The sequence below is a fragment of the Pseudomyrmex gracilis genome, unplaced genomic scaffold (assembly GCF_002006095.1).
Source record: "Pseudomyrmex gracilis isolate BER0280 unplaced genomic scaffold, ASM200609v1 scaffold_105, whole genome shotgun sequence".
Taxonomy (NCBI): domain Eukaryota; kingdom Metazoa; phylum Arthropoda; class Insecta; order Hymenoptera; family Formicidae; genus Pseudomyrmex; species Pseudomyrmex gracilis.
The window spans coordinates 331,941-345,516 of NW_018020689.1; the positions used below are offsets into that span (position 1 = coordinate 331,941).

At 44.1% G+C, this 13,576-nt stretch overlaps 1 protein-coding gene across 3 annotated transcripts in view; it reads right to left on the reverse strand.

The window, feature by feature from the left end:
* Nucleotides 1-5,925: 5,925 nt before the first annotated feature.
* LOC109856020 (frizzled-2-like) overlaps nucleotides 5,926-13,576 on the reverse strand; it is a 64,546-nt gene continuing 56,895 nt past the window's right edge. For all 3 annotated transcript variants that reach the window (XM_020430825.1, XM_020430824.1, XM_020430823.1), the window contains exon 2: nucleotides 5,926-8,385. In XM_020430825.1, the coding sequence (XP_020286414.1) occupies nucleotides 6,056-8,359 (2,304 nt within the window). In that variant the 5' untranslated portion in view covers nucleotides 8,360-8,385 and the 3' untranslated portion in view covers nucleotides 5,926-6,055. The remainder of the gene's footprint in view (nucleotides 8,386-13,576) is intronic.

Below are 13,576 nucleotides of genomic sequence, written 5' to 3' on the forward strand. Positions count from 1 at the left end.
ATGCGATATTATAACGAGTCGCGTGACCTATGACGCGATCCGCGGATCTTTGCTAATTTTTTCTTCGACGGGATATTAATCGGTCACGACCTTATGTGAGAAATATCTTACTCGTGTACATAAGACATTTTATTTTTTATACGATTAATGAATTTTCTTGTTTCATTTGTGTACAATAATTCATAATTTTACTACGTCAACAGGTCACGTCGAAGTTTTTTCGCGATTTCTCATTAAGAGAGAAAGAATTTGACTTTGTATTTTGTTTTTTTTTTTTTTTTAAGAAGAAGAGAGAAGAGTTAGTTTTGCAACACCCTGTACATATGTGGAAGCAAATAATAAATGTACGAATGCAAATGCAACGACTGGCCGATATCCGATACCCGCCAATGAAACCTCGATTTTATGACCCCGCGGAGTCGATACAGCGCTATTATGCGACGTCTTTCTCTCTCGGAAAACAATAATTCGCATCTGGCCGGCTCGGAGATTATACGACGACGGTGCGCGTTTATTTCAATAACGAGGCGCGATAAAGGTTCGCAACTCAAATTAATTATTGACCAGGAAGCGAGAGAGCTATCGAATGAACTGGTCACTGAGAAGGAAACGAGAGGAAACATTCCGCGATGTCGCTTGGCAACATAAACAGCGCCACATAAAATACACGTAATTATCGATATCTCATTTCGAGAAAATATAAAGAAGCGCTTATTATAAATGTTTATTTCACGATTTATCTAAAACAATTCACATCAAATAAGTACTTAAAGTTGTTTTATTCGAAGTTATCAATCATTCTCCGCCAGAATTAACTTCTTTGCGGAGAGAATCTCCATTAAAACATTAATAACCATATCTCATATATTCCCATAAACAAGAAAATGAGATTAATGAATCGATCGGACGTGTCTTGATTGATTGCGAAACGGTGATGATGCTCTGGGAGAAAGAGCTCGGTTAATATAACCTTAGATATAACCGTGTAATTATCGTTGGACGTCAATACAATTCAGAAAAATTGTTCGAAGTATATCGATAACTTTTACATAAGCGACGAGAGAAGGTCGAGCCAAAGCTTCGCACGATATTAATTGAAAACTAATATCGTCGTGACGTAATGAGGCGTTTACTCAGAACTGCGACAACATCCGTTGTTTCCTTTGCGGCGGCGCTTTTAGCGTCTCGACGACAAACATCGTGACGATCCAATTAGAAGCAAAATGTGTAACTCGACCGGTAGACTCAACGCAACAGCGACCACGAGCGAGAGAGAAAAATTCTTATCTCTTGGCCCAAGTAGCCAGACTGCAAACGCATAATCCTTGGAGCGAACCATAAATTCGAACCGCACCCCTTCTGCCAAGTCCTTCGCCTTCCTTCCTCTTCAGTCCCATTACACGATGACTCACGTACCGGACGGGGGTGGATTCGTCCGTGGCTGGCGGTGTGCCCGACGCACGGTCGTTGTCTTCTTATCTCCGAGGTTCCTCGAGGAATACGAAACTTTGCGACAGTAATAACTTCGTAAATTGAATAAAAGAATCTCGGATGTCTCTCTATTCTCTTCATTTCCAGCATTATATGAGATTTATCGACGTGTTTAACGCGCTCTGTTAACAAAAAAAAAGTATCTCTCTGAAATTCTTTGAAACTTCGATGCATTTTCTCTTCTGCATCAAACAGAAAAAAATAATTTGTAAATTAATTTGAGCGAGAATTTATTTTCTAGTATTACACAAAAGCGGAAAACGAACGGATAGATTAAACGAAGGTAAAAAAAAAAAAAAAAAAAACGGGCAATTTGTAAAGAGTTTACAAACAAGCGTAAGTCGTTATTTTCACAACTCGATTATGCAGATTTGTACGTCGGAACGCAAGACGTCGGTACGCCACGCCCACCGACGTGTCGAAAGGAGCGCGCGAGGAAAACTGGGATAAGAAAAACAAACAAATACGGTTGCAAGAAGGCAGGAGGGAGATCATCGAAGAAGGAATTAAAAGTAACACTCTTACGCACGAAAACAATTTTAAATAATAATATAAAGTGTATTAAAAAATCGTATACATTTTGGATATACGCGTATATATGTATATATACGCGGACGTGTGCATATGTATATACACATATATATATTTTTTTAATATTTATATTTTGGCGACCAACCGGAACAGCGGTCGATTACACATCTACGGTTACTATGGCAACGTAAAAAATTGTACAAAGCGGTCCGACCTACGACCGCACGTGTGAAGTTTGTCGCGCAAGCCAGAACGTAAATGCATGAAGAAAAACGCGCGGGTGAAAAAAACCAAAGAGAAGGGAGGCAAAAGAGAGATGTTCTCGGATGATATAAATCGCGCTTCGGGCCGTGTCGCGAGGTGAACGAGCAGCGGTTCTGCATTCTCGAAACATGTTCGTTATACACACAGTATTTTCCATTTTATTGACAATTAGTGTGACAAAAGAATGGCTTACAAATACTTTTATAAACTTCCTCTCTTATTGGTTTCTCTCTACACCGCCCCCTCAACACGTCGTCGCTCGTGAAGTTTTCTCTCTCTCTCTCTCTTTCTCTCTCTCAAACATTCGTGAAAGAGAGTCGCACTTTCGGTACCTTGCACTCTGCAAACTCGCATTCTGGCATTTTACGCTTCTTCTCACATTCTCTTTCTCGCAGTCGAGTGCGACACATCAATTGCTTTTTTTCTCCCTTCCCTTCCCCGCCGTTATTTATTAACGTGATATGTGGGCATTAAAGCGAGATTCACATTAGCAAGCATCGAGCAGAACACCAAGCAATTTGTGTGTTTCAGCTTGAATGGCGCAGCTTGTTCATCAAAGGACGATATTTTACCGCAGCAGTGTCGCGCATTTAAAAGCGACACACGCTGCAATATACGTAAAAGTATTTTTATTAATACTTAATAACACATAAAAATTTTCTCGCGACGACGAAGTTTCACTGTCGGCGACTCGACATTTATGCTCGCTAATGTGAGTCCTGCTTAATTTTAAGACATCTTCACTCCCGCTACTTTGTTACATTATACGTGCGTATGTACCGTTTTGGCAGAAGTCTCCGTCGAAGACACGACGCATTTAAGTTGGATGAGGCAGTTTTTGTTTTTCAGTCCGTTTTGCTTGTGTTTCGGCACTCGCAACATCTCGTAAAGAAATACAGTAGGCAGTGATCCAAGATTGTCACGTCACATGTCACATCTCTTTCATGTACGCTTTAATATACGTATAGATACACACGTAGTATATGTAAATATATATATGTTTCTCTTTCAGTTAAATTTGTTCTGATGAAATCAAATTTCTAGTTTATTTTGCAACTGTGGTACCTATTACAGGACTTGAGAAAAAATCCCGGAAGTACAAATATACAACAAATTCGCTGAGAGATCGTCTATACAGTAAAATTTTATTATAATACATCCCCGGTCGTAGTTCTATTACGAGATGCCGTGGTGGTTCATCCGCCTTGTCTCTACGATTTCGCTCTGCTCAATCTACGATTTCCATTACAAATGGTATTCTGGATTAACGATATTGCTATGTGACTGGGCGCCGTCACATGTCTAAAAAGAGGGCTGTTACTTCCGTTATATCTCGCGCGCAATCTCGCATGGGACTACCTCTAACTAGATCATTTGGGATTTACATAAGAATTACATACGCGCGCGTGCATAATTTTCCTCTACCCATCTATGCTTCATGGGGTGCATATGGATTTTTGTGCGCGCTCCTTCGCGAAGGAACGGCGAGCCGCCACCCTTTTTACGTCTTCCGCTCTGTCAGCGTCGCTCGCCGCCCTTCGCGTCACGTGCTATCACAAGGAGCCCGATCATCACATCAAGTAAAAATAAGAAGTATGTCGCTTGGATCTTTTTTTTCTTTCTTTCTTTTTTTTATTATCAATTTCCTACGATAATTGTGACTTGTAGTACATGCGACAAGAATATAACACGTTTTTTATTTTTACAGTATAAAAAGTCCGACCTTGATACACCGACGTTCGCTAAATTATTATAATATTGTGTGATCTTCGCGAGGCAGACCTATATATGTGTACTTAATATATTTATTATGCATTCTGTGGACAGATCTAATCGCGCGCGACGATCATCCGCTCGTGGCAATAATAACTCGGTAACCATTTATATTGCGAAAGCAGAATCGAAATTTACTGAAAATGTCAATTCGAGCCGCGTTTATCAGGGAATCTGTAATTTTTAAAATATACGTATATATTATGTATATATGTGTATATTTAAAAAAACTGTAATTTTTAAAATATACATATGTTTATCTGTAATTTTTACAAAATAAACATATTTATGTTTATCAGGAAAATCTGTTATTTTTAAAATATATATATATATTATATATATATATATGTTAATCTCACGTAAAATAAAAAATATATAAACTTTATAATCTGATAATGTTTACAAATTTATCAACTAAAGATTCAACAAAATAACATCTAAGTCAGATTTCATTAAAAACTTCCTCATTTTTTCATTAGCCAAGTTCACAAATAGTTCACACTTCTCGATTTTTATCGATTTGATCTTAATTTAAACTCATTCCTTCGTTCCCGTTTGCTCACTGACTTTTCATTTAACAAAATCAAAAAGAAATTCTACGTAATAATTATAATAAATATTTTAACAAACTTATTTAAAAAGATAAAACGCAAATCTGTCTCGAGGGAAGTTGACGGGAGATTTCAGATAGATATTGCATAACGTGATCCGACTATTCCAGCAACATCGAATACGACAATTGATTGGTTGATAAATTGTTTGCAAAAAGAAAACATAGCATCCATGAGCGCGATCATCTTCGCGTTTTTGCAACATTCTACCACACCATGTCTCTGGTGTATGACCAATTTTATTTACAGCATTCACTATAACATCTAATAAGAACAATATTTACAATATTCTATCTTGCTTACTTTCCTTTACTTTAGCTTTCTGTTCTGTACATTCGCTTCGTCGCGTGTTTCCCGCCGATAGCGGCAGTCTGCTTTCGTTGCGGTTACTTTCAAAGTTACGCGATTTTTCTCGATTGCGAAAAGTGGCAGTAGCGAGGAATCGGTAACGAGGGCTTCAGAGAGAAACTTTATGTCGCGCGCGCGACATCGAGACATCGATTTACTCTCTTTCGAGGGAAACAGGAAGAAGAATAGCAGACTGCCGCTCTCCGCGTACCACACACCGTACGTACACTCCCGATCTGGCTGTTTTACGGCTAGGTTAGATAAATAGACGAGACAATACACATTAGACGGACACGGTAGCGGGCTGTAACCGCTTTACGAAAATGTAAGAAAGATTAGAGAGAAATAGATACGGATAAAAGACAGAGAAATCTATCGACACCGTTCGCTGCTCTCGTGCGCACATGTCTGCGTGCGCACACACACAGTCACGAAAAAATCTTTCTCCTAAATCACAATCTCACTATATCTCGCGACACTCGAGCCACCCTCCCTTCTGGTGATATCAAGACACTTCGCTTTATTCTATTGATCATTCATCAGGATTTTTTTTTTGCAAATTGTACTTTCTCCGATCAATCAGAACGAAGATACCGAAGAAGCTGATGTGATCCGAGATGGGAAAAAAGAGGATCCCTCGAGATTCCCGCGGGACAAGACACGTACAGGCTAATACGTATATCTGGTAAGAAGCACCGCGGCCGCTCGTTGTCCATTCAGGCCGCCGAATCATTCCAATCTTCACGTAATTCCCTTTACACCTCGGTAGCCTGCGTGTAAGAAGGCGCGATTCCATGCGCCGGCGTCAGCGGCCCCGTCGTGGACGCGAGCGACCTCCTCGAGTAAATAGTCGCCGTCGAGTGGGGCGTGTGTGGCGCCGTATGCGGCGCCGTGTGCGGCGTCGCGTTGTGCCTGCGCGAGGCCGAGGCGAAGGGCTAGATGGGCCCGTAGTTGCTGAGGGCGGAAGGTCTCTCTTGTTGCGGCTGCTGTTGATCGCAACCGGCGGTGTTCATATCGCCCCCCGCCGACTGGTGACGTCATACGTGCGAGAGCGGTGGTTGCTTGAGTACATGATGATGAAGATGATGTTGAGACGCACTGGCGACGCTTCCGGGTGGCAACAGAGCGCTGCCCGGTCCCGGCGCGGATGGATAAGGTACCGCAACGCCCCGTCCCATAACGCCTTTCATGCCAACTCCACCGATACCGCTACCGACACCGGTCACACCCGCCACCATGCCGGCACCGGCGCCCATATGACTGCCGTGACTGTTGCCAAACAAGCGATTCCACAATCGCTTCCAGGATTCCACTGTCTTACCGCTCCAGATCCAAACGCCCGAAGTAATGCCTACCGCGAGTGCCATGAAGTACTTGAGCATCAGAACGTAGTAGACCGGCCTTGCTCGCTGCCGACAGGGACACGCCAGCGAGTTGATCCATTCGTCTCGCAAAGACGATTCGTATATGTGGCAGCCCAACACTACGCCGGCTGGTAACGTGTAGAGAAAGCTGAATACGCCGATTCTTATCATCAGCTTCTCTAATTTGTCCGCTTTGGCACCAGGTTGTCGCTTGATCACCGATCGAATTCGAAACAGACTCACAAAACCGGAAATAGAGAAACTTGTGCCCAGCGCGAGATAGACGAATAGCGGTACCAGAATGAAGTTGCGTACACCTTCAGGAGCGACTGTGCAGACTCCTGCTACGGGATCACCGGCGACGCCACCCACGACGTATGCCCAAACCGTTTGTACCGTCGGTGCCAGCCAAGCGAATAAATGGAAATATTGCGAGTATGACGCTATTGCCTCATTTCCCCACTTTAAGCCCGCTGCGAGAAACCAGGTAAATGCTAATATCACCCACCACACCGAGGATGCCATACCGAAGAAGTAGATCATGAGAAAAACGGTGACGCACAAACCCGGACCTTGAGCGCCGGATTTCAAAGCTGGACCATCACAAGCGATCTCCTCGTGGCCGAATATTCTGCTCGACAAGTAGCCAATCGACACGACGAAATAGCAGGCCGACAGGAAGACGATCGGCCGCTCAGGATACTTGAACCGTTGTGTGTCGATGAGAAACGTGGTGACGGTCACGAGTGTGCTGATGGCGCACAGGCTGCTCCACACTGCCAGCCAGACGTCCGCGAATCCGCGCTCCTCCTTGGTGAGAAACGCGCCGCGGCACGGCAGGGCACAGTCCGGCACCCCTGCGATCTCCTGGATGATGTTTCTGCCGATGCCCATTGGCGGCGCCGGCGCTGGCATTACCCCGCTTACGGCCATGCCGCCCAGACCAGGCCCCGTGTTGACGGTGCTGCTCCCGATGATGCTGCCGCTTACGCTTCCTATCGGTCCTGTTAAAACCGCGCCCCCCGCCCCCAGGGGCACGAGGGGCGACTTGCATCTGCACGCGCAATCCCTCGTCCTCTCCCCCAGGGGGTGCTGGCAGTTTTTTTGGTTCTTGCCCGGCTTGCAGCGATTCGGCTGCGTGGCCTTGCTGGGTCTCGTAGGCCGCGCCGGGGGACCCGGTGGTCCTGGAACGCCGCTGCTCGCCCCACCGCTACCAGGACTTGTGCTAGTGCTGGTGCGGTTATCTTGCTCCATGCACAAATTTTCTGGATCTTCGCCATGATTCGGCAGTCGCTCGCACGCCATTCGCTCCGGCCACGAGAAACCATATTGCTGCATCAACGGTGCGCAACCCGTTCGCGCGCGCTCGCACACACTGCGACATGCCGGCAACGGTTTCGTGTACTCGGGCAGACAGATCGGAGTGTACATCGAGCACAAGAAGAACTTGAGGTCCGGCGAGCATTTAATTTCCACTAGCGGCCAGAACTGATGAACCTCCAGTCCGGCTTCCTCCTGCGTGTCGTGATTCAACTCGTTCGGCATAGCGGTTTTATTGTAGCCGATGCCACGACACATCGGAATTGTGATTTCCTCGCAACGATCGTTCCCATTGTTTCCGCTTCCATGACCGGAATGCCCACCGCCGCCGATACCGCTGCTACCAATCATGCCGTTGTTGTTTCCGATACCCACCCCATTGCTGCCGGAACTCGATTCGCTGTCGGACACCACTCCGATTATCGATGATGACGACGACGACGATGACGACGACGAAGAACTTCCAGACGAGGACGAGGACGAAGAAACGGCCGATCCTGATCCGATGATACTACCTACCGGGCTTATCGCAGATTCCGAATTTACATTTGACAGAGACGCTGCGAGCACCAACAACGCCAACAGGCCCGTCATTGTTCGTGCGGGGAACAATTTCGTCCGTCGCGCGGGTCTCGTGTCCAAGAACGTTCGGTTCATGGCTGCATAGCTCGCATATCTGCCACCTGCAACAGAAAGCAAAGGAGACTTTTATCGCTCAATGTTTTCGTGATAGAACACATTACATAGCAATGCATGTGGTGCAGAGGCGTGGCGCAATATGTCAAGAGTTATATTGTGTGTTTCCTGATCTATCTTTAATTTCTCGCAGTCGTATCTGCAACTAGACTGAGTAAATTGATGCAAATAAGGAAATTAAATTTCTTATGTTCGGATCTGATAAACGTTAAACTATTTATATATCCGTCGTCGACATCAAAAGAGCCCAACGTCAATTCTCGCTAATAAACCGTTTCCACAAATAGCGTGTAATCCGTTTGCGCGCTGCGGGGTTAATATTTACTAAAGATAGAGAATATTCATTGCATTTACGAGAGACTCGGGGAGTGCCGAGCAGATTCGAGTTTAATCCCGAACGAGAAGTGTGTACCGGGCCGAAATCGTACGAGTCTCGCTCTTCGTTTGCAATTCAGACTATCAAAGCGTATACGAAGAGCACGGAGTTGTTCCGGTAACCCCGGCCCGAGAGTCGCGGAGCGTGTATTCGCTCTTTCGTTAAAGTATACGAGCTGGCGATCGATGCCTAAATAGCCGGTTGGTGGGATGCGTCTGGCTGCTCGCTCGCTCGCTCGACCTTAACGAGCAAGGGCGTAGCATTCGCGTTCGAATGTCTCGTACATAAATCAACGTCGGTGTTTCGATCGTTTGCTAGATACTCGAGGCCGAAACCGGTACGCCGCTCTTGCGGAACCGCCGATATGCGATCGCGGAGCCGTGCGGCTCGAGAGAGCCCGGTTAAATTCACAAATGATTGAGGGATCCCTTCATTTGAATAAACAATCTTATTTGTGCATTACAAATCATATTATTCAAGTGTAAATCTATAATAGAGAGAATTATGGATCAGAATAAATAAATAAATAAATAAATAACAAACGCGCGAAAGAGATTAAAAGAATAATTGAATTCAAGAAAGAATGTTCTTGCTCGCAAATAAAACTTCGGATTAAAGTTTTATTTCTCTCTTATCCTATATAATATATATATATCTAAAAATAAATAATATAATACTTATCCAATATATTATCTTATCCGATCTATTAATTTACTTTTCATATTATTTTATTTTATATAGTATTAGGTAAAATATAAAAAAATATCTTATTAAAATATAAATACAAAAAATATCTTATTAAAATATAAACCGGACAAAAATTTATTCGACGAACGCGACTCTCTACCGAGATATCAGAGGTCATCTCGGAGGAAAGGGTGCGTAAAAAGAGGGGGAGAGAAAGAGAAAGAGAGTGAGAGAGAGAGAGAGAGACCAAAGGCTAAAGAGGAACTGGCGAACGAGGCGGGAAAAGAGGAAGAGCGAGAGTATAGAAGAAGGAAGGAAAGGAGATGGAGAAAGGGATCGAAGCAGTCATGGATCTTATAATAGTCAAGTCGCGGAAACACGTGACCGAGGCGAAATGTTATTGTAGGAGGCGGTGTTAGTTTTACCGTTTGTTAACTGCTAGCGCCCTGAGTCGCTATTTATAAGACGGTTGTGGCGGAGTCGAGGTGCACATACCCGTCGTTGGAATATAAGAGAAGAGGAAGAGAGAGAGAGAGAGAGAGAAAAAAAGAGAGAGTACGTATCGCCACGTCGTGTGTGGCTCGCAATCCCCGATACGACCGATTGGCGTACGAAATGCATCGGCCAGATGCATCCGCCGCAGCTGCGTGGAAGAGCGAGGCTTCGATGCTTCTCAATAGAGACGTACGCGCGCGCTTTTGATTTTCGCTTCGTTACAGAGAGAGAGAGAGAGTGAGCAAGAGAGTTTGCTCCGCGGTATCGTTAACCCGTCAACAGACACATATATTGCGATCTCCGATACAACTCCGTTCCGATACAACTTCGCTCTCGGCTCGGCGATAGGTATAGAAAACGCGTTATTACGAAGCGTATAGCGCAACCGATTGCGCCCGTGATAAATCTGCGCATCGATCGTGTAATCGTCAGCGGGTATTTCTGTCTCTCAATCTTCGTATAATCGCGATTATCGCACACGCGGATCTTGATTCGGTTATATATCTCGCCGCATCGAAAATAGTTAACCGATTATTTCGGTAAATGTAAATGTGTACACACCTATGGAAATTTCGTGTTGTTTTATATCTTTGTTTCTCATGTTTTCGAAAAGAATTATGTGATCGGAGAGGATATGTGATATATGATACATTCGTGATATAACGAAGATCGTGCGAGCTGTTGATACATCAGTAGGAAATTCGAAGAACTATCGTACATAAAACTTTATTCGACGAAACGAATATCCATTAATGTATTGCGTAAAGCGGAGGTAATGTTGAAGAGAGAAAGAAAGATAGAAAGGGTGGCCACAGAGGAGGAACTCCGGCAATGAATCACTTTTAAAGCCTCGCCCTTGCCGCCTGGAATATGCGGGCTGCTGGCCCGACGTTGTTTGGGTTACGATGCACACTCCTCTTTTATGGAAATCCCGTGCTCTTTTTGCTCGCACCCACGTCTATCCTCGCTCATAACTAGCTTTTGCGAATATAGCGTAATCCGTTCGCCGTCGTCGGCGCGACGTGACAGCTAATTAAAAGTTTATACATATTAATATCCCCCGCGTAGTTCTTACTACGTGCCGTTTATTTGCGTTCGCGAAACGCTCGATCGATTGTACAACATCGCGGGAGAGAGAGGGAGAGAGAAAGAGAAAGAGAGAGAGAACGAGCGTTGGTCTTTCGCCTCGGCGAGTCGGGGAAAGAAAACGCTTGGATACGCGCGAAAGGCGCGCGTTCCTCGCGCTGAAATGCAACACACGCCGAGCGATTTGTCCGTCGTCAATCCGTCTTTTTTCTTCGAGAGAGAGAGAAAGAGAAAAAGAGAGAAAGAGTTTCAATTTTCTCCGGAGCGCGATGGAGAGTCGGGAGCTGGAACCGCGCGCTCGTAAAAGGGACAAGCAGCCTGGCGTAAAAGCCGAACAACGGCGGCGACGGCGACGGCGGCGGCGGCGGCGGCAGCAGCAGCTCGGCGAGATATCGCGCGTTTCTTTGCGAAGGCTGCTAAAGGTACGTAAATCAAAATGCACGGCGAGATTTATGACGAGGTATGGATAAGGTATACGTTATATTCTCCCCTCGTTGGTTGGTAAAACTGCGAAGGCCCAGGTTCGTTGCTGTGTCAGATTTTATATCAAATCGCGCGTTCACGAGCATTAATCACGAATTCACCTGTCCCCGCCTCCGTTCGCCTCTTCCTCCCCGCGGCGCTAAGAAAAACAAGAAGCGAACAACAACCACGACGACCTGCCGGGATTTTTCGCTCGCTGTCTCGCGATGAGATTTTGCATCATCGTCCAAGAAAGAGTTTACGTCGCGCCGTCGTTCGTAGAAATAAACTCTCGGCAGGAAACCTAGGATCCATAGCATATATGTTGTAAGTCCGCAATTAATTAACATCGGCGAGAGTAATAAATTCCGACGAAATCTTCTCAATTATGCAAATTTTCTCTGATTTAAGGAGTTATTAAATTTCTGCCGGCGACGCGACGCTAATATATCACAATTAAAAAAAAAAAAAAAAAAACATCATGGACGCAACAAGAATGAAGCACGTAAAAGATAGGATTACCTAACACTGACTTAAGCAAAATAAAAGTTAAGTTATTCGATGTTAATATTCGTTTCTTTAAACGTGTTGATATATTGTTGACATATTTTTATCTTATACGTATATCTGAAGTATAAATTAAATACGTATTTAAACTTAAAACAAGATCCTTAAGTTTTTATTTTGATTCAGCGCAGTAAGTGCTTTAATTAATAGGAAAAAAATTAATTAAGTAATGAATACTTTTTCGAGGTATGTAACAATAATAAATAATAATAATAATCTTATTAAAGACGCAAATGTAATTATAGACAGAATTACAAACGCCAAAAAAAAAAGCATTGTAAAGAAAACGGTTTTAAAAGGCGAGACAGCAGCGCTTACAAGATATTCTTAAGTCTTAACCTCAATATATATCTGTGAAAAGAAAATTCATCCAACTTTACTTCGATGTTCGAAACGTGCTTCTCACAAATGAATCTCCTCGAATAACAACTTCATGATGGTATATAGACTTGCCGGAGAGATCGCATTCTCAAGTGCTTCCATTCCGAAATATGGAACACAATTCCGGGCATGAACAGACCGCTTGGGAGAACCGCGTATATATCTTGGGAAGTTAACTTGGCATAGTTTACGCGTGCAGCAAGCTCCTTCTGGTATCTATCTTCCCCGACGAATCTGGCCACATCTAAACTTGGCCTTCGAACGCACTCTCTCTCTCTCTCTCTCTCTCTCTTACTCCTCCTTCTTCTCCTAGGCAGGTTTATTAACGGTGCAACCATGCGACGAAGCGTGCGAGAGACAGAAAGGGAGAGCGCGCCTAAGTCGCGCGAAAGCACCGATAACCGGAACTATTTGTTAGAACCCTCGGTTGCGATACGTGCTTTCGCGCCCGACGACCTGTACCACCACACGGGTCTTTATGCGGAATATAAAGCACGGTCTTGTATACACGTATTTTCGGAGTTGCCACGTTCCGTCCGCATGTCGCCGGTCGTTTCGATATCGTATCGCATCCTTTCATCTTTGTATATTGTATATATTCACTTAAAGAGAACAATATTATTTCTCTCTCTCTTTCAATATTCTAACACCTTACGTTTTTTAAATAGACAAAAAATATACAAACATTTTTTAAATCAAAAAAACAATTATTTTTGAAGTAAATCGCGAGATCTTTTTTCAAAATACATTGAGCAATCTGTTACGAATCTAATATCTAGTAAAAACTCCGCTAAAGTAATCAAAATTTATAAACTTTGCGGATATAAATTTCTTAAAAAACAAAAAACAATAAAACATTTGTGGTGCGTAAAAAGATAATAGGGACTGAGATATCCTGTATTTATCCTCGAATAGGACGCGCCGGAAAGTACATACATATGGTGCGCCGCGGCTCGTGCACCTTTTTCACGAGACGCGATTACGGGGCACTCGACAGACAGCTGGCGGTAAAAAGCGTGAAAGATATTCCCAATATTGCGGCTGAAATATTCCTCTTTCCTTCCCCACATCCGTCGCAGTTATGCGAAACCGCTCTGTTACTCGAGTCGCGCGATTCCCGGAAC